Source organism: Leucopleurus acutus (genome assembly GCF_964270905.1).
Source record: "Leucopleurus acutus genome assembly, chromosome: 19".
NCBI classification, from domain to species: domain Eukaryota; kingdom Metazoa; phylum Chordata; class Mammalia; order Artiodactyla; family Delphinidae; genus Leucopleurus; species Leucopleurus acutus.
The window spans coordinates 11,115,924-11,143,586 of record NC_139161.1 but is presented as its reverse complement, the minus strand read 5'-3'; the positions used below and the strand labels follow the sequence as shown (position 1 = coordinate 11,143,586).

At 45.1% G+C, this 27,663-nt stretch overlaps 1 protein-coding gene across 5 annotated transcripts in view; it reads right to left on the bottom strand.

Moving 5' to 3' along the window:
* Positions 1–27,663, bottom strand: part of RPTOR (regulatory associated protein of MTOR complex 1) — a 346,540-nt gene that overhangs the window by 178,278 nt on the left and 140,599 nt on the right. For 4 of the 5 annotated variants that reach the window (XM_082861744.1, XM_082861740.1, XM_082861741.1 and 1 more), the window contains exon 4: positions 10,404–10,562. In XM_082861744.1, coding sequence (XP_082717870.1) covers positions 10,404–10,562 — 159 coding nt within the window. Of the gene's footprint in view, positions 1–10,403; positions 10,563–22,018; positions 22,068–27,663 lie in introns of those variants that run through there. The other variant, XM_082861743.1, reaches the window with a different exon arrangement.

Below are 27,663 nucleotides of genomic sequence, written 5' to 3'. Positions count from 1 at the left end.
ACTTTGAATGTTGTTCTTTCCCAGGCTAGCGATATGCGGTCTGATCCTCTCTCATGATGCTGGGCAGTGGCAGCGAGCACAGCCCCCAGTCAGCCCGAAATCACGAGGGTGAACAATTGATACACTTACAACCATCCTGTACCCAGACAACTGTTCTGTTTTTCACTGTCAGTATAGTATTCAATAAAAATTACATGAGACAGTCAACACTTTATTATAAAATAGTCTCTGTGTTAGATGATTCCACCCAACTGCAGGCTAACGTAAGTGTTCTGAGCATGTCTGAGGTAGGCGAGGCTCAGCTATGATGTTTGGTAGGTTAGGTGTAGCACAGGTGTTTTCAGCTTTTGGTATTTTCAACCATGATGGGTTTATGGGGCATAACCCCACTGTAAGTTTAGGAAGGTCTGTACATCTTCTGCCAAAGAGCTCAGAATGTGAGTCAGAAGTCTTAGCCATAGTAAAATGGCATCCTCCTAAGGGCTTTCTGGTAAAGCCCCCAAGGATGCATGCTTCCTCTGACCTCACAGACAGGAACCACAGGCATATCTGGATGTGTCATCCTGGCTTTCCCTGGACAGTAAGGGCGTCTGCATACAGCTGTCCTCCGAGGAGAGCAGAGGAGCATGGGTAAGCAGAAGATTCATCTTCCTTCTGAAGGAACCGGTATTGGGAGGTGATGGCCCAGAGATGTTAGGTATGGGGCAATGGTACTTGTGAACCAAACACTGCAGGGTTTAAGTCACAAGCAAACTCCTAGTCCCTTAAAATCCTTAAGGCTGAAGGTTTATTGGCTTTGCTGATACTTTCTCTGCCTTTCCTTTACTACAGTTCAATAATTGTTTACCTTATGAGTAATGCTAAATAAATGTTATTTAAATAATAGAATTTATTGGTTTGGAAAAACTGTGCATCACTATCAAATAGATGCCTCTTATTCTGATTTAGTATATAGTTCATTACTGAGTCTGTTGAAAGATGGATCACAAAGGTTTTTAAATGTGCTATTATCAAAAAGATGTATTTGTGATTTTTTAAAAGCAATATTTGTGCCAGACCACATTTAACATTTGTTGTAATTGTTACTTTATCCATATTGAGAATACAGCAGTTGTCCCCCTCTCCAAAAAAAGCTGTTAATTTTATTGTAAACTTGACCTTTCTAGCATTTTTGTGTTTGCTTGCAATAGCTGAAGACCATCAGTAAAAATTCTCTTTCTTCAGGAGAAGTGATAGAAAACTTTGGGCTATCTCTTTATAAGAGCTTTAAAGTTTTTAAAAAATATTGTTTTCTTGATGCTGAGACATAAAACCTTAGACCATACCTTAACTGACTTCTCAGATGTCCTATATTTGAAAACCAGATTTATGGAGGAAGGATTCTCAAATGAGAGTGCATCAGAATGGCCTAGAGGGCTCGTTAAAATGCAGATACCTGGGCCCCTCCCCAGAATAGGCTTCCATAAGTCTTGGGTGGGGTCTGATAATCTGCATGTATTATAAATTCCAAGAATACTGCTGCTACTGGTCTGGGACCTGTACTTTGAGAACCCCTGGTGCAGACAGTACAAATGTTGATGGAAACAGAAAACATTCACTTTCCAGTTTTGGTGTAAACTGTACTTCCCATGCATCATGAAGAACACTTCCCTTTTTCCATCTATGATTTAACACTTTACATATAGTGATCAGGAAACACTTTGATGATAAGATGATACTTACATAAAAATATCCATTTATCCATGAGTCAACATGTAAGAAGGTTTTTAACTGTGAATTCAATTTCTTTGATCTAGGGCTATTCAGATTTTCTATTTCATTTTGGGTCGCTTTCAGAAAGCTGTATTTTAAAAGGCATTTTCCATCTAATTTAAGTTATTAAATGTATTGGTATAACATTATTAACATTCCCTATCTTTTCAATGTCTACAGGATATGTGGCGATATCCCCTTTCATTCCTAAATGTTGATTGTATCTTCTTTTTTCTTGCTACCTAGCCAAAGACTTGTTAATTTTACAGATGTTTTCCAAAAACCAAATTTTAGCTCTAACTTTCTCTACCACCTGTTCTCTATTTTACTGATTTGTGCCCTTTATTACTTCTTCCTTCTACTTCCCTTGAGTTTACGTTGCTCAACATTTCCTAGTTTCTTAAGGTAGATATTTAGATTTTTATTTTAAGCTTTTCTTCCCTTCTGTATAAGGATTTAATAAAGCTATACATTTTTATACAAGCACTGCTTTAGCTGTATCCTACAAATTTTAACAAGTCGTCTTTTCATTATTGTTTAGTTTGAATTATTTTTATTATCCTTTGTGATACCTTTTTTCATACATGTGTCATTTAATTTCCAAATATTTGAGGATTTTCCAGCTAGCCTACAATTTCAGATTCTGTGGCCAGAGAATAGACTCTGAATGATTTCAATCCTTCAAACTTTATTATGACATTTCTGTGACCCAGCACAGGCCTTTCTTGGTGAGTGGTCCACCTGCCCGGGACAATGTGCGTTCTGTGGGCATTGGGTGCAGTGTTCTGTTAACTGAATCGGAGTGATTGATAGTCTTTTTTTTTTTTGCGGTATGTGGGCCTCTCACTGCTGTGGCCTCTCTGGAGCACTGGCTCCAGACGCGCAGGCTCAGCGGCCATGGCCCACGGGCCCAGCCGCTCCGTGGCATGTGGGATCTTCCCGGACCAGGGCACGAACCCGTGTCCCCTGCATCGGCAGGTGGACTCTCAACCACTGCGCCACCAGGGAAGCCCTGATAGTCTTTTATAATAGTAACTGATTTTTTTTTAATTAGAAAAATATAATATACCATGACTGGAGCTTTCCTTGTGAGGAAGTTTTTAATTATCAATTTTATCTGCAATTTTAATACCAGTTTTAACCTATCAATAACTGCCAGATGGTTACTCAAATATCCAGCTAGGATTATGGATGTGTTTCTTTCTCTCATTGGCCCTCGTAATCTTGCTTTATGTATCTTTAACTCTCCTATTAGCCGTCTACATATTCAGGGTAGTTATGTCTTCCTGATGACCTGACTTGTCTGTCATTGTGAAATGTCTCTCTTCATCTGTGACAAAACTCCTTGTCTTGAAGTCTATTTTCTAATTAGTAATATGTCCACTCCAGCTCTCTTTCAACTAGTATTTCATGATATACCTTTTTACATTTAACTTTTATGTGTCTTTGTATTTAAAGTGCATCTCTTGCTGACAGCACAAAGTTTGATTTTGCTTTTTATCCAGTCTGATACAAACTCATGAAAAAAACAAAGAATGGGGGACATTTTAAAGGATAACTGGTCTGGACTCTCCAAAAAGTCAGTGCCCACTCTTCAGAGAATGGAAACACAAGTAACAGAATGGGAGGAAATATTTTAAAAACGAATTTCTGATAAACGACTTGTACCCGAATATTAAAAAGAACTCTTAAAACTGAGTAAGAAAACAAATAACCCTATTTAAAAGTGGGCAAAAGATATGGAAACCCCACCAAAGAAAATATATAGATGGCAAATAAGCATATGAAAAGATGCTCAACATCGTATGTCATTAAGGAATTGCAAATTAAAATGCGATACCACTATGCACCTAATTAGAATGGCTAAAATCCAAAACACCAGCAACAACAAATGCTGAGGAAGATGTGGAGCAACAAGAACTCCCATTCGTTGCTGGTGGGAATGCAACCGACAGAGCCACTTTGGAACAGAGTTTGGCAATTTCTTAGAAAGCTAAACATACCAGCTGGTCTAGCAATGGCTCTCTTAGGTACTTACCCAAATGAGAAGAAATCATGTCTATACAAAAATCTGCACAAAAGTTTAGAACAGCATTATTCACAATTGCCAAAAACTGGAAGCAACCAAGATGTCCTTCACTAGTGGAATGTTTTTCAGCGGTAAAAAGAAAATGAGCTATCTAGACATGAAGAAACCTTGAATGCATAAGCCTAATTGAAAAGAAGCCAGTTTTAAAACACTATATACTATATGATTCTAACTATATGACACTATGGGAAAGGTAAAACTATACAGACAGTGAAAATATCAGTGGTTGCCAAGGGTTGGGGAGGACAGGCAGAGAGGGAGATATAGGTGGAACACAGGATTTTTAGGGTAGTGAAACTATCCAGTATACTATAATGGTGTATACATGACATTATGTATTTGGCAAAACCCACAGAACTGTACAAAATGAGGAATAAACCCTAGTATAAACTATGGACTCTAGTTAGTAATAATGTATCAATACTGGATCATCAATTGTAACAAATATACCACACAGAGGCAAGATGTAGGCCAGGTAGGGAGTGAGAATACAACTGACCCTTGAACAACACGCGTCTGAACTACACAGCTCTACTTATAAGCAGATTTTTTTCCCACTAAATACATACAGGACTACATGATCCTCAGTGGGTTTGATCTGGGGATTTGGAACTGTGAATAAGATGGGCCAACTAAGTGACTTGAGCATCCACAGATTTTGGTAACTGCAGTGGGTCCCGGAACCATTCCCTTGTGGAGACCAAGGGACGACTGTTATGTGGAAATTCTGTACTTTTTAATTTTCCTAAAAACTAAAACTGCTGTAAAAAAAATAATGCCTATTTTTTTAAAAAAAGACTGACATGTAACTATGATAACTTACTACAAGAAGACAATAAAATAACCTCACTAAAAAAAATGTCAGTAAAGAAAAATAGGCAAAGAGCAATCTCTTTTTCTATATATCTGAGGAGACTGAGAAAGATGACTAACAGTTCAATGCAATGCACAAACCTGGGCTGGATCCTGAATGCAAAACCAAATCAACAAACATAAAATGCTTACTAACACACATTTTTGAGGCAGTGGGAAATTTTGATTATGGACTTCGTATTAAACAATATTATAGAGTTGATGTTAAATTTCTTGAGCAATTTAAGGGTATTATAGTTATGTACTAAAGTGTCCTTGTTTTTAGTGTCATGATATCTGTAACTTTCAAATGGCTAAGGTAAAAAATATTTATCTATACAGAGGTATAAAGCAAATGTGGCAAAGTGTTAACTGATGAATATAGATGAAAAGTATAAAAGTATTCATTCTATTGTTCTTTCAATCCTTCTGGAGGAGGGAAAGTTAAATGTTGATTCTTTGAAAAGACTAATGAAATATACAGAAACCTCTGGTAAGAGTGATCAACAAGAAAAGAGAAAGAAGGTATCCAGTATCAATATCAAAAATGAATGAAGAAACATCACTAACCCAGACTCTGATAAATTAATAAGGAAATATGAGTCACGTTTTGTCAACAAATTTGAAAATTTAGCTGAAATGGACAAATTCCTACAAAAGTAAGTTAGCAAAGCTGTCTCAAGAAGAAACAGAACATCTGGATAGCCCTTTAGCAATGAAGGAAACTAAATAGGTAGTCAAAGATCTCTCCACATACAAAATACCAGCCGGACAGCTTGATTTGTAAGCTTCACCCAATATTCAGACAACATGTACTTCAAATCTCACAAAAACAATCCCTGTGTATCTAAGTGGAGCACTCCCTCAACTTATTTTCTGAGGCCACAGTTACACTGATTATCCAAAGACAACAAGAGAAAGAAATATTCCAAGCCAGTCTCACTCATGAACACCGATGTAAAAATACTAAACACAATACCAACAACAGAATTAACCCCTGTATGAAACACATAATTGATAAAGGCACACTAGGTTATCCCACAAAGGAAAGGTATATTTAATATTAGAAAATCATATACCTTTCAATGCATTTCCAGTTTAAAGAAGAAAAATCATACCGTCATCTAACACACACACACATAATGGCTTGGGGAAAAGCAACATCTATTCATGATTTGAAAAAATAAACTAGGAATAGAAGGGCACTTTTTTAATCCGATAAGGGGTTTTCTTATTTTTTATTCTTTTTACAAATATCTATAGCAAACATCATACACTGACGCACAGGAGGCACCCCCTTCGAAATGAGGGGTGAGATAAGGACGTGCAGTCACCACTCCACGCTCTGGGAGGCGTTGGAGGCACAGTAAGATATGAACAGTAAACACAAGACGGGAAGGAAAGAAATAAAACTGCCACGATTTGCACACCACGTGGTAGTCTGTTAAGAAAGTTTTAAAATATGTACAAATCATTAGAATCAATGAGAGAATAGCAAAATTAGTAGACATAAAATAAATGTACAAAAATCAACTGCCTTGCCATATACCCTGATAAAAACTTGCAAAATATATTTTTTATAGCAAACGTTTTTAACAACATCAAAAAATATAAAGTATCGGGCTTCCCTGTTGGTGCAGTGGTTAAGAATCTGCCTGCCAATGCAGGGGACACGGGTTCGAGCCCTGGTCTGGGAAGATCCCACATGCCGTGGAGCAACTAAGCCCGTGGGCCACAACTACTGAGCCTGCGCTCTAGAGCCCACGTGCCACAACTACTGAAGCCCGCAAGCCTAGAACCTGTGCTCCGCAACAAGAGAAGCCACCGCAGTGAGAAGCCTGCGCACTGCAATGAAGAGTAGCCCCCGCTTGCCGCAACTAGAGAAAGCCTGCACACGGCAACGAAGACCCAACACAGCCCCCCCCAAAAAATATATATATAAACCTTTATGAAATTATAAAATACTACTGATAAACGCTTAAAAGAGCATAGTTGGGAAACTCAACAATATAAAGATGTTGAGTCTCCCCCCATTAATCCACTGATTGGCAAGTTGATTTAATATTTTCATGGAAGATCAAAGGACCAAAAAGAACAAAGGAGGGAAACTTGCCTTCCCAAATGTCAAGAATCATTGAAAACCTATACTCATTAAAATAGTTTACGGGGGCTTCCCTGGTAGTGCAGTGATTAGGAATCTGCCTGCCAACGCAGGGGACACGGGTTTGAGCCCTTGTCCACTACTGAGACGGCTGGTGGTTCATGACATCATATTTCTTTTTTTTTTTTTTAAGAAGATGTTGGGAGTAGGAGTTTATTAATTAATTTATTTATTTTTGCTGTGTTGGGTCTTCGTTTCTGTGCGAGGGCTTTCTCTAGTTGTGGCAAGCGGGGGCCACACTTCATTGCGGTGCGCGGGCCTCTCACTATCGCGGTCTCTCTTGTTGCAGAGCACAGGCTCCAGATGTGCAGGCTCAGTAGTTGTGGCTCACGGGCCTAGTTGCTCTGCGGCATGTGGGATCCTCCCAGACCAGGGCTCGAACCCGTGTCCCCTGCATTAGCAGGCAGATTCTCAACCACTGTGCCACCAGGGAAGCCCGACATCATATTTCTTTTAATTCTACTTCTTTTATAACTACAGTTTTGAATCTATATAATAATAAAGATGATTAAAATCAAGTTGGTATCTAGGTACATACAACTACTGAGCCCGCATGCCCGGAGCCCGTGCTCCGCAACAAGAGAAGCCACTGCTCACTGCAAGTAGAGAAAGCCCTCGTGCAGCAACGAAGACACAACACAGCCAAAAATTTAAAAAAATAATAAATTTATTAAGAAAAAAAAAAGTTTACGGGCACAGAGGGAGACCCATGGAATAGAACAGAGAGCTCAGAAACATACACACTCACTAAGGAAACTTGACGAGTCCAAAGCTGGCATTAAATGATAATGGTATCCATTTGAAAAAAAAAAAAGAAAAAAGAATTTGAACCCCTACCTAACAGTACGTGTAAAAATCAGTTCCAGGTAGATTAAAGACCCAAATTAATAGACAAAAATACACTTTTGAAAGAACACATAGTGGAATACTTCTGTAACCTTGGCATAAGGAAAGTCTTCTTAAAGAAGATACAAAATGCCCACATCCTAAGGGAAGACTGAACAGTGACCACTTCAAAATAAAGAACTCCTGGGCTTCTCTGGTGGCACAGTGGTTGAGAGTCCGCCTGCCGATGCAGGGGACATGGGTTCGTGCCCTGGTCCGGGGGGATACCGCGTGCCGCAGAGCGGCTGGGCCCATGGGCCATGGCCGCTGGGCCTGTGCGTCTGGAGCCTGTGCTCCGCAACGGGAGAGGCCACAGCAGTGAGAGGCCCGCGTACCGCAAAAAAAATAATAATAAATAAAAAAATAAAGAACTCCTGTCTACTAAGGGACAACACAAGAGAACAGAAGCAAACAGACAAACCAAAAAACCAAGCCATAAACTCAGGGACATTTGCAATTAACAAAAATGGTAAAGTGTTACTGTCTAGAATATAAAGAATTCCTTCAATAAGAAATAAGAAAAAGACACAACCCAAGTGAAAAACAGGAAACAGCACTGCAAGAGGGGAAGCCTATGTGGCTGACCCAGAAACCAGAGGGCACCAGCCTCACAGTTATTGGGGTGACTGGACTGCACCACCACGCAGTGTTCCACCCCACCCCCCACCCCCCCAGTGTTGGGAAGACATGAGTAATGGAAACACGCAGGCAGTTTAGAACTGTACAAAGACAGGACCGACCCAATGTCTGTGTACACAGGAGGCACTGGGAGGGCCACCAGCGGGGCTGAGGGAGGAAGCGCAGCCACAGCAGTCGGGGGATGACCCTCAGCACATAACTGAGCAGGAATGACCCCAATCCCGTCAACTAGAAAACACCCAACCCCCGTGTGTCTGGAGAGCCCCCAGCGATGGGGAAGCTATAAAAAGCATGGTACCGATCAACTCAGCACTCAGGGGCCAGTCACCTGGGAGGGTGGGGTAGGGGTGAGAGTGAGGAGGGCATGCAGGGACCCTGTAGGCTCATTTTCTGAACTGGCTGGTGGACGGCTGGTGGTTCATGACATCATATTTCTTTTAATTCTACTTCTTTTATAACTACAGTTTTGAATCTATATAATAATAAAAATGATTAAAATCAAGTTGGTATCTAGGTACATACAAGGCAGAGAGGGCACTATCCTGAGGGAGGAGCTGGGTCCAGGCCTCTTCTCCACTCTGTCTCCTCTAGGTCCCTGACTGTCCCGTCTGCCTACCTGTTGGCCACCTGTGGAAGAGTGGACGTCCCCTGAGAGTTCACTATGTGAGTGGTGTGTTGGGTACTTTAATCCTTCACTATGAAGGAGCTTCCACAATAAGGAACAGAGATCTAGGAAGTCTTCTCATTTGTCCATGTCCTGGGGCTAACAAGTGGTGAGGCTGAAGTCAGAACTCAGGTGTGATGAGCTCCTGTCCTGGTTCATGTGTTCCAGTGTGTAAGGAGCTGCCAGGTGGGCTGAATGCTCACACCTACAGGCACCACCTCTCGGAGGATGTGATAAGAGCCTGCAGCACAGGACCCAGGATGGTGGGAAGGGGTGTCGTTTACCCCTCACTTTCATTTACAGTCTTTAAAATATATATATATATATATATATATATATATATATGTATTTTTTTTTTTTTTTTTGGCTGAGCAGGGTCTTAGTTGTGGCACGTAGGATCTTCGTTGCTACGTGTGGGATCTTTCAGTTGTGGCATGTGGGCTCTTAGTCGCAGCACGTGGGATCTAGTTCCCTGACTAGGGATGAACCTGGGCCCCCTGCACTGGGAGCATGGAGTCCCAACCACTGGACCACCAGGGAATTCCCTTTTTAAAAAAAAAATTTTTTTTTAATTTATTTATTTGGCTCTGCCAGGTCTTAGCTGCAGCACAAGGGATCTTCATTGCTGCATGTGGGATCCTTAGTTGTGGCATGCGAACTCTTAGTTGTGGCACCTGGGATAGTTCCCTGACCAGGGATTGAATCTGGGGCCCCTGCATTGGGCGCATGGAGTCTTAGCCACTGGACCACCAGGGAAGTCCCTCATCTACAGTCTTTTGATTAAGGGACTGTAGGAGGCTGGCTACACTGACCTTGGAGAGAGCAGAGCTGAAGCCCTGTCTGCAGACTTGCTTCGTATTAGCTCTTTGGAATACTTATACCATTTTATCTTCTAGGAACATGAGTGATTCTCAAAGGAAGATCCCCAGACCTCATGACTTCCCTAGATAGCCACTTCATTAACATGTTTCGCAAAAGAAACAACTCCCTGTGCCTGACTATTTTTCAACTTTTATCACTGAAATACAAAAGATCCCCAGGACTTCCCTGGCAGTCCAGTGGTTAAGACTCTGCGCTTCTACTGCAGGGGGCACAGGTTCAATCCCTGGTCAGGGAACTAAGATCCCACATGCAAGGCCAAATAAAGAAAGAAAGAAAGAATCCCCAAACTTCCACCAGATAACTGGCCCAAGTCCCTATTCAATCTTCCTGCATTTGGGTTTGTGGAAACGGATTAGCCATCAATGGTTCCACAGAAGCTACAGGGGAATAGGACCTGTGGCCAACCAGCAAAACTTACAGATTTTCTTGTAAAAAGAGAAACAAATTCAGTTCACAGGAACCTTTTATGGCATGCCCACCTTGTTGAAGACCCAAATCTCGCCGTTCACAGTGGGCCTGGGCACCCCATGCCCATTGTAGTGGAAGAGGACCCGCTCCTCCTTGGCATTTCGACGTAAAGATGTGCAAAGCTTCTTCACTTCATCCACAGTTGGATCGAGGCTCTGTTTGTACCGCGCCTGTTGCAGGAGAAAAAATTAAGAAACTTATCATGGATTCATGGGAATACCTAGAATTAAAACTCCATCCTGGGGCTTCCCTGATGGCACAGTGGTTAGGAATCCGCCTGCCAATGCAGGGGACAGAGGTTTGAGCCCTGGTCTGGGAAGATCCCACATGCTGCGGAGCAACTAAGCCCATGTGCCACAACTGCTGAGCCTGTGCTCTAGAGCCCATCAGCCACAACTACTGAGCCCACGTGCCACAACTACTGAAGCCCACATGCCTAGAGCCCGTATTCCACACCAAGAGAAGCCACCGCAATGAGAAGCCCGCACACCGCAACGAAGACTAGCCCTGCTCACTGCAACTAGAGAAAGCCTGTGCACAGCAACGAAGACCCAACGCAGCCAAAAATAAATTAATAAATTAAAAAAACAAAACAAAACAACTCCATCCTTTACTCCAAGTCTGCATTTAATGGACCCTGCACAAGTGACCTCAAATTTCTCTATCTATAAACTGGGATGATGACTACTTCACAGGGTGGTTGTAAACATTCATTTACTCAACAAATATTTATTGAGAACTACTGTGAAGATCTCATGAGATTAATAAGTAATGCCTGCCACATGGTAACACTAGTAAAAGGTAGCATCCCTGTGATATCAAAAGGATTTCTTAGAAGCATTGAATCTGTTTGGAAAAACTGTCTGGAACATGGAAGAGAATTTGCTTAAACACAGGAAGCTATAATATATATGGTAGCAAGGGAGAATAGTTTCAAAAACACAACAAAGTAAGGAAGCAAACTGCCCCTCTCTTGCTTAGTCATATTTGCCCTGCTTACCCCCTCCCACTACTCCTGCCTGGACCCTTGCTGATGAACATAAAGGATTCACTGAATTAGCAGGACCTAAAGTAAACACACAGAAATCAACAGCCTTTATATATATATACATAAACGACAGATAGTTAAAATCATAAGGAACCCCCACTTCTAAAGCAACAAAGAAGATTGAACTTAACAAGAAATATACAAAACCCTGACAAGGAAATTTTGTATAACTCTCCTGGAAAACAGAAGGAGGCTTGAACAAATGGGAGATGCTCCCTGCCTGGGTAGCATGCACCCACATTCTTAAGACATCAGTTCTCCCCAGGTTAAGAGTTCACACGTTCCCAATAAATATAACAAGCAGCTATTTTGCGGAGCTTGACAAGCTGCTACTGAAGTTCGCGTGGAAAATAAATATGCCAGAACAGCCAGGAAAACACTGAAAGGAGAGCTATGAGGGGTCCTGCCCCCCGACACTCCAACCTCCTCTGGGCCTCTCTAAGTAAACGGTGAGGGTCGAGGCCCAGAGAGACCAGCAGGCCAGGGAGCTACTACAGAGTCCAGAATTAGGTCCAAACACATTTCCTGGCTTTTTGGAGAACAGTGTTCACACAGTCATAATGTTACGAACACTGATTTTATTTCATTAGAAACTGTGCAAACTTCAAGAGTGTGGTGAGGACGCTGAGGCTGGGTGAGGGGTACACGTGGTCATCAGAAGAGTCTCTCCACTTTATATTCATTTCCTTTTGTTTGCTTTCAAAGAACTTTCAATGGTAAATTCCCAATAAAAAAGAACTGAAAGTGTAAATTTATAACCGTACTAGATGGTCGCGTGGAAGTGATGTGTATAAAACCACTAAAGCCAAACCAGGAAGTCAATAAAAACACCCCAAGTTGATAAATCAGTAAAAAGCAGCATACACATATTGTTCTAAAATATGGGCATATCTGCCCAAAAAACACAGCTAAAAGGGTTTACCTCTAGGTAGGGATTATGTTCTGACTTTCAAAACATATTGTGTATGTTTGTTATTTTGATAAAGTTCTCAAACTTTGTTTAAAATGTTAAATTTAAAACAAAAAAAACCCAACCCAGTGCCATGATATCACTTGAAGAAAACGTGGTGAGAACAAGAAACATGAACGGCGAGGAAACTATGTTTGAAGCATCACGGCTCCCGCTGTAGGCCTGCCACCTGGCGCAGGGCTCAGCACACAGTGATGGGTGCTGCTCAGGAAGCATCCGCTGAAGTTGTTTCAAAAGAAGAGCAGGGAGGTGGAGGGAGCAGAGATGGAAAGCAGACACATAGGCCTGAGGATGACCTGCGGCCTATGTTTAAGAGAGGCGTCCTGAGGCTTCCCTAGTGGCACAGTGGTTGAGAGTCCGCCTGCCGATGCAGGGGACACGGGTTCGTGCCCTGGTCTGGGAAGATCCCACATGCCGTGGAGCGGCTGGGCCCGTGAGCCATGGCCGCTGAGCCTGCGTGTCCGGAGCCTGCATGTCCGGAGCCTGTGCTCCGCAATGCGAGAGGCCAGAACAGTGAGAGGCTTGCGTACCACAAAAAAAAAAAAAAAAAAGAGAGGCGTCCTGACCTTTCAGAGGAAAATGAAGAGCTACACGGGAGGAAACTACAGGAAAATGTGGCTCACCTCGCAGAGCATTAGTTCCTCCATGTTTGAGATATGACATTTGGTTTCACCTAATTAAATACGTGCTAATAATGCAATTTCTGACAGTAGAAAATCCTGGTGAAATACTGCATCGTGTGTTCTGAGAGCGTTGGGGGCACAAACACAGAAGCTTCAGGATGATGAAACTCAGAACAAAGTTCTTCCAGATTCCCCCAATTTTTTCCAACTGTAAGTAAACTAATACAAGGATAGCAACACTATTCCACTGCAGGACAATTTTAGGACCCTGCCCTGAGGTGGCAGGTTAGGGTCCAGCAAAGTAGTCTCTCCCTGTGTTTCTTCCATAAGGTCCAGAATGCTATTTGTAAAATAAAACTGTGTCACAAAGGAGACTAGAGAAAGCCAACACATAATGCGATGTTTTCAAATTCATTCTCATTGAGGCAATGTGCATTAATCGGACACTGACAGAGGGGCTGCGCATTACCCATGCTACCAGAGCAGGGCTGGCCCCAAGAGAGACGGGGTCTGTGTGGATGTGGGGGCTGAGGACATGGGGCACTCAGGGGCATGGAGCCTGTGCCCGGCCTGGGGAGGCAGCCGTGTCACCTGCTGCCTCCGGCCAGGTGGGCATCTCAGCCTGTGTTGGCTCACCTAAACCACATGTTCTGGGAGCACCAGTTCAACATCTAGCTCTTGTGCAGGATTCCTTCTTGGTCCCCTTTGGCAGGAATAATCTTTTCTGTCTCTAAACTAACTTATACTCTTTGTCATGTGTTCCTGTGAAGCTGTCTAAGCTCCATGGACACTGTAAACCCCATGAGGGCAGACACGGATTATAGTTTCATGTGTGCCTTTCAGTACCCAGCTCTGTTTTTATATTCTTCCCATGGCCTCACAACATGCTCAGTTATTAGCAAACAGTTGCTGAGTGACTATCAAACTTTTACTGACACTGATTACAATAATCTGTAATGAAACAAACCAAAATGATGAATCCTATCTGACACTGAAGTGACACAAGTGAATTTCAGCACAAAATTAGAAAGTGTATATGTAAAAACTGTTGTGTCTAGGAGGTTGGTACTTAGATGTTCAATAATTCTTCTACTTTGCTATATGGAATTCTGCATATTAAACAGTTAAGAAAAGGATAGAGGAGGGAATTTCCTGGCAGTCCAGTGGTTAGGACTCCGAGCTTCCACTGCCAGGGGCCAGGTTTGATCCCTGGTCGGGGAATTAAGATCCTGTGACCCCCCCCACCAAAAAAAAAAGGATGCAGGAAAACATTCCTGACTCATCACCAATAAACTACTTATTTGTGCTCTGGGTTGGACAGAAACAGGGCACTGAGCCTTAACGCTCTACACAACTAAATTTTGGCTAATCCCATAAAACTAATGAGAGTAGTTGGTAAATGAAAATCTAGTTCTGGGGGCAAAGACGGAAACCTTTTACTAAGATGTCATGACTTTGGACATGTGTTCCAGAACCACATCCACATCAGCACAATGAGAAAAGTCAGAGAGTCCCCGGCCCAAAAACACCTGCCGGAGCATAGGACCCAGGTAAACTACTATTTCAGCCCAAACCCCTCAGCCACTGTGACATGACCTGCATAAATCTAGAATTTAGATTTTTCTGTGAATCAGAGCTGCTGGAATGGCCAAACTAGGCAGCAAATCACATCCCACCTTGGTAGACACGTTGACCTGGGCCTTTATGTAAATTAAAATAAATACCTATGCTTTTTTGATACATGTGTTTTTTAAAAGACATCCTGGCTGGGTAGGTAGAAATAACCAGAAGAATTCAGAAGACCATTTTATCACCAGGAGCTTCAATGACAAGGCCCAAGGGCTGAAGGGAAGTGTGAGTGTAAGCATTACCAAGTCTCACTGGGCTGTGCTGGAGTGGAGGGAGATGCTAGGAAATATTGGACGTGTATTTTCCCTACTCCCAGGAAGGCTTCCAGGTGGCTCATAGAGGGAGCAGCAAAACAGCAAAGAGGGAAAGGCTGAATCGCAAAATAATTTTAATGCGTGCCAAAAGGAGTTCTGAATTTGTTACTTATTTTCCCTGCGAGCACAAAAGAAATGAAAGCATTTTTATTTACTACCAAGAGCAGTAACAGGGAATCATACTGGAAAGGAACTCAGTTCAAATGAGGTTAATGGCTTTCGAGCTGTCTCGCCTCCGAGGGGGCTCTGGGGGGCCAGCTCTGAGCATGTGGGGCTGCTCAAGGGTTAGGACAACAGTACGTGAGACAGAAACTGCTCCCCTCCCAAACCAAAACATTTCCACAAAGGTGTGAGAAAACCAACTTAAATCAAACGGTTCCATTAGAAGAAATGAGGGAAGGGGCCTCCTTCCCACGCATTCAGAGGGCACCCCGGGAGAGCCGTGTGGGGATGTGCCCTTTCTTCCCCGCCACAGTGATGACCAGGAGCAGTAGGGTGGTGGGGAACTTCTAGAGAGTGCAGGGTCTGTGCCTGGTGAGGTAAGGGCAGGAGGCAATGGTGAGGGGAACCACCCCTCTTGCACCCACCTCTCCTGCTATGCGGGTACGAAAGCACTGACTGATCGTCAATAACTTTCAAATCACAGCCGGTTTTATCAGACAACGTGAAGAAAACAGCAAATAAATCTTCAGTGTATATGTGTTTATTCCCCTGCCCATACTTACTTCCGGAAATTTCCCGCCATCAGTAAGTTTAACAGTGATCACTGTTGGTAAGCAGCACAGCCCGCTTTGCGTGCCCCCTTCGTCACCACTCACAACTCTACTAAGAGTGGCCGTGGCGCGGGAGCCCGATGCCCCTGCAGCTGCCTTTACGAGCTGGTCCCGCAGGAGCCTCCTGCAGCCTCCCGTGCAGGGTGGAGAGTGGACTGCCTCGGGTCCATGGCCTGGCTCGGCTGAGGCCAAGGGGCACCAGAGTCACACACAGGCACCCTCCCACCCCTCCTCTGGGAGGCCTGTGCCCACCATGCCGCCTGGAGCTGGCGGAGGCCCCCTCCTTTCACACAAAAGCCACGTCACCCAAAGGACCCATTTTCAGAGTCAGAAGACCTCTCAAGTCAGAAGTTGCAGGGACACGGGAGAAAATACCATGCAGAACTGCCAGAGAGCAGGGCAGCGAGGAGGGAGATGACCAAAGACCACAAGCTGAACCCTAGGGATTGGGGAGCCCCTCATTTTGTGACCTGCCCCACGGAGTGGAATTCTTGCTCCTGGGGCTAAGGAAACCTGGCATACAGTTGTGAAGAAGTCACTCAAAGACAAAGCGCCCCAAAATATGAACAAGCCGCGCCGCACAGCATCTCCCAGGCTGGCAGGGCTCACTGGGTGCCCATGTGCTGCGAGGCACTTATCCCGCGAGGCGACGGTACTTCCTGCTCTGTCTGGGCCCCACATTTCACTGCTGCTGCCCAGCTTCCCTCAGGCCCGCCCCTCTGCACTGCTATCCAGCTAGGATTTGTGAAATCTCAGCTCCGCTGAAAGATCATTCGCTGTCCCCCGAGGTTAGTCCTAAACAGGAGAGTTGTTCTTCCAAACCACACACAAGGTCAAGGGGCTGACATTACTCGGAGATGTCAATAAAGTTAGGGATTCGCTATTTCTGACCTTGGCTCCATCAAGGTCTTCTCCTGTGGGATGCAAAAAATGATTTAGCCTCATTTTCTTACCTATCACACAGAAAGGACACATTAATGGACCAGCATGAAAGGCACTACAGATATTAATAATAAGCCTCCTGGGGTTTTATGGGAATTAATTAATATTTTTAAGGGCTTTGAAATGAGAAGCACTAAATTAAATGTCACCACACCATGTTAAGGTTTTGTTTCAAAACTAGAATGCCCGGGATAATGGCTTTGTGGCTGGAGGGACTGCTGTGGCACAGGAAGCATCTCACCATTTGGGAGACCTATGACAAGTGTAGCTGGGTGTACTAAATGACAACGCAAGTCTCTAAAATACTGCCTCTTGTGCTGGGCACTGCTACTATAAGTCCAAATCTCAAGATGTAATAAAAAAACAAGCATGGAAGTTTCGGGGGATGCGAGAGAGGAAGAAAACAGAAGAATGAACAACGGGACGAAGGGTCAAAGGAAGACTGGCCCTGGGCTTAATGAAAGGGAATGGGGCTCCAGGTTTCATTTCCTTCCAGGATGGTCTCCTGCTGACTCTACATGCTAATAAGGCCTAAGCAGTGCTGTTGCAGACTCCGCCTTCCCTGTGGATGTGGCCTCTCCTCGTGCACATTCCAGAGGTTAGAAGGTGTGGCGGCAAGAGGGGCTCTGCTCCATGTGGTCCAGTTGGCAGCGGTGGCCCTTCTCGGTCTGGTGAAGCCACACAGAACGCTGCTGTTGTGCTGCAGGAGAGTAATGGCAGCGCCTGGGGGAGGAGCTGGGGTCTCTGCTTGGTGGGTCTTCTCATGACAGAATCCCGTAACGAGGAAACTTGTGCTGCAGCAGCGGCACTGCCTGTGCTTCTTTGGGGTTTCTAGTAAAGATTACTGCACATTACTCGACTAGGAATGTGAGTATGAATAATGCTATTTCCATCCTTCTACGGCAATGAGCAACACCTCAAGTTCAGATCCAAGAAACAGAAATGCCTGAGAGATTTTCTCAGAACTGTCCAGGAGGAAAAAACATAATGTTAGACTTTGGGCCAATTCTGCCTTTGGTCTGGGGTCTTGCAAACATTTCACCCCATCCTTCTCCTTCCCAAGTAGGAAGCAAGGGCTTCCAGGGAACTGCTGGGTAGGAGGAGGAAGGTCAGGTCTGCTCAAAGGACACCTGTCTTAGGTGGTGGTCCCACGTAAGAAAGCTCCAGGCCCCTGGAAGTTCAGGAGCTTTACACCACCATCCCTCACAAAACACTTATTGTTGCTATAGCCCTTTGCATCCCCACTATCATTACCTAGGCCAAGCTGCTGCTATCACCACCACCAACACCATCGTTGTCATCATCACCATCACCACTACCGTCATCATTTTCATCACCGCCAAGACCGATACCATCACTACCATCACCATCGTCACCTCGCCCCCTCCCTTCCTCTCATCTTCCCTCTGTCCTCCCCTCTCCCCCTCTTTCTCCTCCTCCTTCTCCACCCCTCTCTCCTCCTCTTCCCTCCCCTTTGTCCGCCCCTCTCCTCCTCCCTCAGACTGCTCTGACTGCTGTCTCTCACCTCTTCCCTGGTCCATCCTCCTCCATTAATCCTCAGATGTGGCCATGACTCAGCTTCCCTTCTTTTCTCACACTACATGCGCCTCCTGGACGGCACCTCTGAACAAATCCATGGCCGAATTCCTCGTCATGCTCCACACATGCCCACCCTCTGGGCTTCCTACCATAATCACTGGCATCAGCCTATACTGAGTCACCCAGACCACACTCCCCAGGCCTGTCCTTTGTGCTGCTCTCCTTCTCACCTCCCCTTCATCGAGAACTTGTTCAGTGGACCTAACACGTGGCTGTACCACCTCTGCCTTTATCAGGGGTCAAACACGCCCCAACTATCCCCAGGCCTCCAGACCATCATCTCCAAGTCTCTCCATTCGGTCACAGACTTCCCTCTCAAATACACAGCAATCGGGCCACCTGCCCTCTAAAAACGAGTCCTAAATGGGGGTGTCTGCTGCTCCCAAGACAGCATCACCATGCCTGAGCACAGCACAGCCACCTCGGCTGCATCACCCTCACAGCCCTCCGCTCAGCCACCGTGTCATTTCCAGGGGTCCTGAGCAAGCTGTGCCCTTTCACAGACCTCAGAGCTACTCTGTTGTTAGGAAGGACACAGGGCGAAGTGTTGTGTAGCACAAACACGCTGTCCAGTCCATTTGCAAGTTCTATTTTCTGTTTAAATGTTTTCACTAGGGACATCCCTGGTGGCACAGTGGTTAAGAATCCGCCTACCAATGCAGGGGACACAGGTTCGAGCCCTGGGCTGGGAAGATCCCACATGCCGCCGAGCAACTAAGCACGTGCACCACAACTACTGAGCCTATGCTCTAGAGCCCGCGAGCCACAACTACTGAGACCACGTGCCACAACTACTGAAGCTCGCGCACCTAGAGCCTGTGCTCTGCAACAAGAGAAGCCACCACAATGAGAAGCTCGTGCAGCGCAACAAAGAGTAGTCCCCACTCGCCACAACTAGAGAAAGCCTGCACGCAGCAAAGAAGACCCAACACAGCCAATAAATAAATTAATTAATTTAAAAAAATGTTTTCACTATTTCATAGTAAGATACTATCTTGTATAATTTTTTCCCAGTGTTATTATAAGACTGTTCCCCTTCCCCAAATCTCTTAATTAAAGAACAAACAAAAAACAACTACTGCTTATCTTATAAGCTGAAATGGAACACTTGAGTCCTTGAAGTATAAACAGGAGGCAGGAGCCTCCTATGAACAGGTGTTCAGTCTATAAACCTGCCCAAGAATCTACTTGGCCCAAAAGGAACTCACAGACACTGCGCTGGCTCTCAGCGTCACACCTATAGAAACAGTTGCAGTTTTCATCTAAAATAAAACCAGATCCTTCCCAAACTCATCACCGAAATTTGGATCTTGAACAAATCAAAACCATCTCACCAAAGAGGAAGGGAGCCCAGAGTCCTTCTGCAGAGCAGAAGCAGGGCCCACACCCCACCCCGGCTGGCCGGTCTGCAGGCCTCGCCTTGGCTTTCATGCTCTGCATTTGCATCTGTGCAGCCTGAGTCTGGTCACTCAGCACAGGTAGAACTGAGTTTACTTGTTTTTCAGAAATAAAGGGGGTGACCCTTAGAAGAAGTCTAGAAACACAGAATTTTCTGATCACTTTCCAATTGGTTCCAACCCTTTCATATTATTTTGGAATTTTAGGGCACATTCAGAGATAGAATGCATAAGCCATAATACTGACCTCTTAGGAGGACCTTGGCTCTGAGAGTGGCTGACAGATAAGGGCCATTCCACCTGCCTGGGTCATCACTACAGTAAGAGGCTCACGACATGTGGTCTGCAGAGAGATCTGACCTGACTTAGATTCATGTTTGCTTCAACAATCCAGGGCCCCCCTTTGACCATTAAGTAGTAACTTATTTTCTGTCTTCTAAGAATCCCTCCTCTTGACTCACAGTCTTCAAGGCTCCAGCACAGACTGTTCTAGCGATCTGCTCCACCCACTTCACAGTTCTAGCTGAGCAGCAGACACAAACATTTTCAGGTATCCCACCGCCCATGCCCCCGCCAAGATGTGCCAAGGGCAGTGGTGTCTCAAAGGAGGCTCTGACTGGGTTAAGAAGTGAATGAACCGCCTCACTGCGGCCCACCCTAAAAGCAAGTTCCAGTCCATTTCTGGGGCTGACAGTAATGCCGCTGGCCGTCAATGCTGTATCACACCTCCAGGGAGAGACAGGCTGCAAGCAAACCAAGTTTCAGTAAAGCCCCCCCAGGAAGTTCAGGAGTCCTCCTGGCCACCTCCCCTCTACTCCCTCTGTATCCATGACAGCTCTGTGGTGGCTTCATTCCCCTTGGGTGCAGTCTCCGTTGTGACTCTGTCCCTCCCCCCTCGACACTAGAGGTGAGCCACACAGGAGTCAGATGTGCCCACTGGTGAGTCCCTCCCCTCTACAAGAACTGGGGTCCCCAAGATGGAGGGCTTGGGTTCAGCCCCAGAACAGTGATTTACCAGCCATTCAACCTGGGAAAGCTCACGAACCAAACCCAACCTCCATTTTCTCCTTTGTAAAACAACTAAAATACTACTGCCCCTGACTACTGCGCAGGCTGTGGGGACCACGTGAGAAAGTATGTGTCATTAAACTGAAGGGAGGACGAGGATGGAGATTGGCGCCCACACTGCACTTTTGATGTGCCAGCCACCTGACCTTCACAACCACCATGCAAAGTAGGCGTTGTCATTGTCCCTGTCTTTCAGATAGGGAGTGGAGGCACAGAGAGGTACAGTAACTACCACAAGGTCATACAGCGGGTGTGTGGCAGGGCCCATTTCAAAGCCAGGCAGCCTGAGGACATCCATGGAGACCCGGAGACTAATGGTGAGCTTTCTTGTGTTGTTGCAAACTGGGGACAAGCAGGGAGTAGAAAGACAGAAGGACCATCTCTGACCATCCTCACGTGCTGGCATCCCTTCTTGCTTCAATATGACCTCTGGGCTCTGACACCACACTAACAGAAAGCCCTTCCTCTCAAGAGGGGCTGATACCCTGAGCACCTGCCTTGACTGAGCAGCAAAGCTGAGAACTGCTTAGGAGACTTAGAATAGCCTAAGTCACTCACTGCTACTGATTTTTCCAAACAATTCCACATCAACACTGAAAAAACCCACTCCGTCCTGACATTAATGTTGGACTACCTCCAAGCAAGATCAATAACTGCTAGTGACCTGGAACACTCAATACTTATTAACCTGCCTGGCGAGCAGAGAAGGAGAACATTCAAACTGTAATAAGTTGTATGCAGGAGACAGAGGGAGTGGGAGAGGGGAGACTGGACCCCAGTCACTAGGACCAGAACATTCAGTGGACACAGGAATATGGGCATTCCAGACCTGCAATCGTGCTCTGAGCCACTGCCACAGTTGCAGAGAACTTCTGGAAACAGCTCATATATGTTATCTTCAACAGTAACAAAATGAACAAGGGAATAACTAAATACCTGGCAGTGTGAGGAGGAAATAGGTGTTGTTAAATGGTTGCCAAACCAGGCAAGCACAAGCAGTCTGCTGGGGTGTGCCCACCAACGCAAATCAAGCTGGAATTCATTCAAAGAAACAGCCATCAAATTGACTCATGGGAAGATGTCCCTGCCTTATACCTCCTACCACCAGAGTTCACTCTGAGTCAAGCCCCAAATAGGGCTGTGCCAGGGCCCAGGAGCCAACGGGAGGGTCGAACTGTCAGAGTCTATCTCCAACTGGTCTATGGCTACAAACTCAAATCTTTAATTGCCATAGAGGCATTCTTGCTAATGCAATGTACTTACTTTTCAAAGAAATTTCTTACTTCTTATTAGATTTCTTTTAATATTCAAGATGATCCTCTCTGTAGGGGTTAGTCTGATTTCGGCATGGAGCCTCAGAAATCTGGGGGTTATAGGACGGGATGTGCTGCTGGCTCCGAGGCAGCTCCGGAGGACGCTGGTGACCTCTGAGCAGGGCCCCAGCCTCCACACTCAACGTTGAAGGAGTCCACCTTCCAGGTTCGGGCTCATCTGCTCCACGGGATGCTTTCTAGACTACTAGTTTGGGTAATTTCATTGCCCCATGGCAAAATGCCCTGGCTTCTTTCCGCTTACCCAACAGTACAACCTGACTTCCACCCTGTGTGGAAAGAGAGCGGCTGTGCCTGTAGTGCCCAGGTCACGGCACAACAGGAGCTCTCAGGGCCAGCAAAGCGTGTAAGAAATGGTGAACACTAGCATTGAAGGGCTACCATACAAGGTCAAAGTAACTCCTGGTGTTTTCAACACATATCTTCCCAATAAGAACAGTTTTACATGAAATTTGTAACATCACTGCCTCTCTTTCCTTTATGCATTATTCAATAACAATTCTTCTTTCCTTCCTCCCTTAATTTGCAAAAGAGGCAGGAGAGAACTAGACGAGCTGGTTTAGTATTCAAAGTCCAAAAATAGAAGCTATAGCTTCTAGATGGGGTCTGAATCCACTTCTGAAATAAAGGGCTCATATGGTCTCTGCAGACATGCTAAGAATCTCCCCTCAGTGGTCGTGAGAAATGTTGTTCTCATCAGGGAGCAATTCTGTCCCCTGGGGCACATTTGGTCTGGAGATAGGCTTGGTTGGCACAATGGAGGGTGGGAGGGGTAGTTCTACTGGCATCTGATAGGTAAATGCCAGGGAAGCTGCTAAACATCCTACAACTATCCTCACAGCATGTGGGGACATTATCGCCACAAAGGTAAATTATCTGGATCAAAATGTCAATAGTGCTGGGTTTAAGAAAGCCTGCTTTGCAGGAAAATAATGAAGCTTTGATTCTAATGAAGACACATTGATTCTAATCTAATAAAGTGAAAAAAAGCAAGGTGGAAAAAAATGTGTATAATATACTACCATTTATCCAAGAAAAAGGGCAACAAATGTGTGTATAAATATACATATATTTATATATGCATATACTGTTCAAATGTTTAAATGGTTACCTTCTACTGGAAGAAGTCCACTCATTATTTTGCAATCAGGTAAATAAAAGAAAATAAGTATTCATATTGGCTTTCCTATATGAACTATATCTCAAGATACCCAAATAACAGATGAGAGGAAGTTTCTCTTTATAGAGATATACCAGTTAACAGACAAAGAGGAATAATAGAATTATAGCACAACCTTTTTACAACCTCTAACAGATGGATCCAGGTACTGATCATTGATGGCTGCTAACTTAACAGAGAGAAGACAACCAATCATTATACACATCCTAAAGGAAGTACACATTACCACCTATGGAATGTTGTGCCCCCAAACACCCCCTCCAATTGGAGGAATCTGGTCAAACCTGGGGGGTGAGGGAAGGATCGGCAAAATCCAGACCTCAAGGAATTCTATAAGGCACATGACCTGGTTTCTCCTTTTTTTTTTTTTTTTTTTTTGCGGTACGCAGGCCTCTCACTATTGTGGCCTCTCCCGTTGCAGGGCACAGGGTCTGGACGTGCAGGCTCAGTGGCCATGGCTCATGGGCCCAGCCGCTCCGCGGCATGTGGGATCTTCCCGGACCGGGGCACGAACCCGTGTCCCCTGCATCGGCAGGCAGACTCTCAACCACTGCGCCACCAGGGAAGCCCTGGTTTCTCCAACCAAAAAATTACAGTAAGAAACAAGAAGCAAAGAGATGGATGAGTGGAACAGGATGGGGGTGGGGACTGACTTTTAGATTAATTTTATGGATTAATAAAGTAGATCAATCAATCACAATGTAGTCACCTTATTTATGTCCTGATTCAAATAAAAAAACTGTGTGTGTGTGTGTGTGTGTGTGTGTGTAGTTTTTTAAAGTCATAATTACCTTTGAGATACACTGAAATATTTACAGATGAAATTATATGATGCCTGGGATTTGCTTCAAAATAAGCCAAGGGAGTGGGTGGGAAAGGGGAGTGGGTGGTGGCATAGATCAAAGAGGACTGGGGAAAAGTTGGTAACTACTGAAGACAGATGATTGGGAGATGTGGAAATTTCCCACAACAAAAAGTTTTAAAATTAACAAATGAATAAGCCACAGAAACAAAGAGACAAACAGCATTTTAAAATGTTTCCATGATTAAAATGGAACTGCCCTAGAATTGTTTTGACACATAACTTAATGTCAGAATTGGCTATTTTTGATTAAAATTTGCTTACATGAAGCATTTTGGCCAGACACTTAAAGAAGGTATCCAGATAGGTGAAAAACTTAAATGTGTTTTTAGCACAGGTAAGATATACATACTAATAATCTGAAAGATGAACACATCTGGGGAAAAAAAAGTTTCATAAACGTAACACAGATATTGGTATGTCTCAGAAACTCCTTTCGTGTTTTCTACATAATAAGAAAGTAAAATAATGGTGTAAGATATAGTCAGCTTACTCTGAACTAGGAAATCCGTCTCCGATTAAGTGTTGATTTTTTCACCGAGGGTCACATTCCCCAGCTGACCCACGAACGCAGTTTTGTGCAGCCAATGCCTCTAACGGGGTTGACAAAGCACTCCGGACACGTCATCTCCTCTGCCTGCATTAGAAAAGCACTCAAGAGTCCTGCACTGGAGGCTAGACTCAGGGAGGAGTGTGCCCCATCCTGCTCATTAGAGGCCGGCACGGCCTGGGGAACACAGGACAATGGGGGCACAGGGACCGCTGCCCCGGCCAGGCAGTCTGTGGTTTCTGTGAGTAAATAACTGAGTGACCATTGTGCAAGCTGAGGCCTGCTGTGGTGTCTCTAGGAGCAGCACTGCCGTGGGGTTCATCTGCTCACTGGCCTCTGCTGTTTGGGAGCGAGAGGAGTATTGACTGGCCTGGGAAGGTAATCCTGCTCACTTTAAAGGGTGAAATAAAGACCACAAAACGTGATAATCAGATAAATATTTATGAAGACTCTAAGTAACATTTTTAGGCAAAGTCTTGTCCAGAATCAGAAATGCCACTTGCTAGTACTTCTCTTGCAATCCCTCAGAACTGCAGTGGCTAGCTGCTGTTTTGCTTAACAGGCCACGACGGGGGCAGCTCCACACCAAGAGGGGCCTCTGTATGCATCAGGAAGCCAACTCACCCGCCAGGGCTCAGGGCTGGGGAGCAGAGACTGGGCTTCAGCATCACTTTCCCAGTCAGGCTGCAGCCCTGAGCTGGCAAAAGACCACATTCTTGCCACTGCCCTAGAGATACGTCTAGTCTCAGGAACAGGAACAAAGAAACTAATAAAAAACTAATAAAGGGCTTCCCTGGTGGCGCAGTGGTTGAGAGTCCGCCTGCCAATGCAGGGGACACGCGTTCGTGCCCCGGTCCGGGAAGATCCCACATGCCGCGGAGCGGTTAGGCCCGTGAGCCATGGCCGCTGAGCCTGCGCGTCCGGAGCCTGTGCTCCGCAACGGGAGAGGCCATAACAGTGAGAGGCCCGCGTACCGCCAAAAAAAAAAAAAAAAATTCTTAGAATAGTGCCTGGCACACACCACCTACTATGTGAATGGTTACTAATATTACTTGTAAACAGGAGCATCCGAACTAATCAACTTCCTCCTCCCAGCCCAACACAGGGTCCTCACCCCTGAGTCCTCCTTTTATGCTCTGCCCCCTAAACCCCCTATTCCTAAAGTATTCTGACTACTTTTCTGCAGATGCCTGGTTCTGCAGGCAACCAGTCCTGACTACCTTCCTGTCATTCCCAGCGCCCCCATCCCTGCCCGCTCCGGCACACTCCATGTGAGCTGTCTCCTCCAAATTGGTGCCTCCTCCTGACTCCCTATTCCTTTGCATTTCTCCCAACACTGAACACACTGACTCACACATACTGCACAGCCACTTAATATGAAACATACGTAAGTGAATGAATATATGTCAGTAAAATCCTACAACTTTCCATAAAATTAAAACTTTCAAATATGTAATGGTTACAACCAATAGACTAATGAAGAATGAAAACATAGTAAATCTGACCTAGACTCCCTGTCTGTTCAATTTAACCAGTATTTACTGAGCCCGAAGCTTGAAGCTCTGGGCACTGGGCTGCAGGGCAGTGAAACAAACGCCATAGAATGGGAAGCCTCAGGAAGTGATGTGAAGTCAGCCACAGCCTGTGAGGTGGAGGCCACCAGGCACTCACAGGGCAACAGCTGCAATGGATGCTGGGGGCACCGAAGATGGTGCAAACACTCCATTTCTGAGGTTCAGAATTTACTGCTAACCTCACTTTGTTTCATATTTTTAAACTTAAACATTACACTGTGAAGCTATCACTTCATTCCAGTGAATAAATACTCCAGAACAGGAAGCAGTCAGATATAATCAACATAAACCATGCAGACTCTTTTCATTTCCCTTTTCTAAACCAATGACAATTCTGTGGCTTGCTGTGGCCCTCATTTTACACAATTCTTCACAGGTGCAAAAAAGAACAACATCCAGTGTGAGACACACAGATGAGCATCCACCAAGTGGAGTAAGTGCTGGCACAGGGGGCCGGGGCCGGGGGTGTCTGGCCTGTGGTTGCCCCTCGCCTGTGGTGGCCCCTCACCTGCGGAAACAGAGCTGTTGCCCCCATGGAAACAGGCCACGAGCTGCCCACAGGGATGCATTTTAGTTATGGAAGACCTGGATAAACAGGTTGCACTCCTTGTTACTGACTTGAAAAAACAAGAGCTGGCCTTCAGCTCTAGTAAGAACTGATAGATTCAATAAGCTACATGATTTTCACCTTCACAGCCTCCACTTTAAAGGCTCCCATTAAAATAAATCACATGCGAGATTTAAAATAAGTTACATTTAAGGGTCCAAATCAGCATGGCTCAGAATCCCCTGGCTAGGCTGGGGAGCTCACCACCTATCCTCGTATACATCTAATTCTTTCTATTCAGCCAAGTGCCTGAGACATGTGGCCTCATTAACAGAGAATCATTCTTTCCAACCTTCCCAGGAGGAAGACTTTCCAGAAGACTGACTCACTGCAGAGAAATCTGAATTATGCAAATGGTTCAGGAAGGAAGACCTAGGAGTAGAGTCCCTTTTCTCTTCATTTTGTGAAGCATAAACATGCCACAATTACAAGAGGGGAGAGCCACGTGGGATGAGAAGGAATAAGTCTGTTACCTAAACTGCAAACTGGGAACTGCTCCCAGAGCTGCTGTGGAGAGGATGTGAGTTTGTGCTGTGAGAGCTGCACCTGGGGTCGGGACACAAGCTCTCAGTGACACTACTAAGCCATGGACCCCCCCCCCCCCCGCCCACCCACACACCCAGTTCTTCATCTCAGGGACACAGAATCTCAGAATTAAGCAGTGCTGGATGGCTCAGGTGGCTGGACAGAGTTGGGAGGTTTGACTCCTTCTATGAAAGTGTCCTGCCGACATCCACCCTCTCTGGGCACAGGACGACCCCGCCCTCATCAAAGGCCACCATCACACTGCCAACTGGAACATCC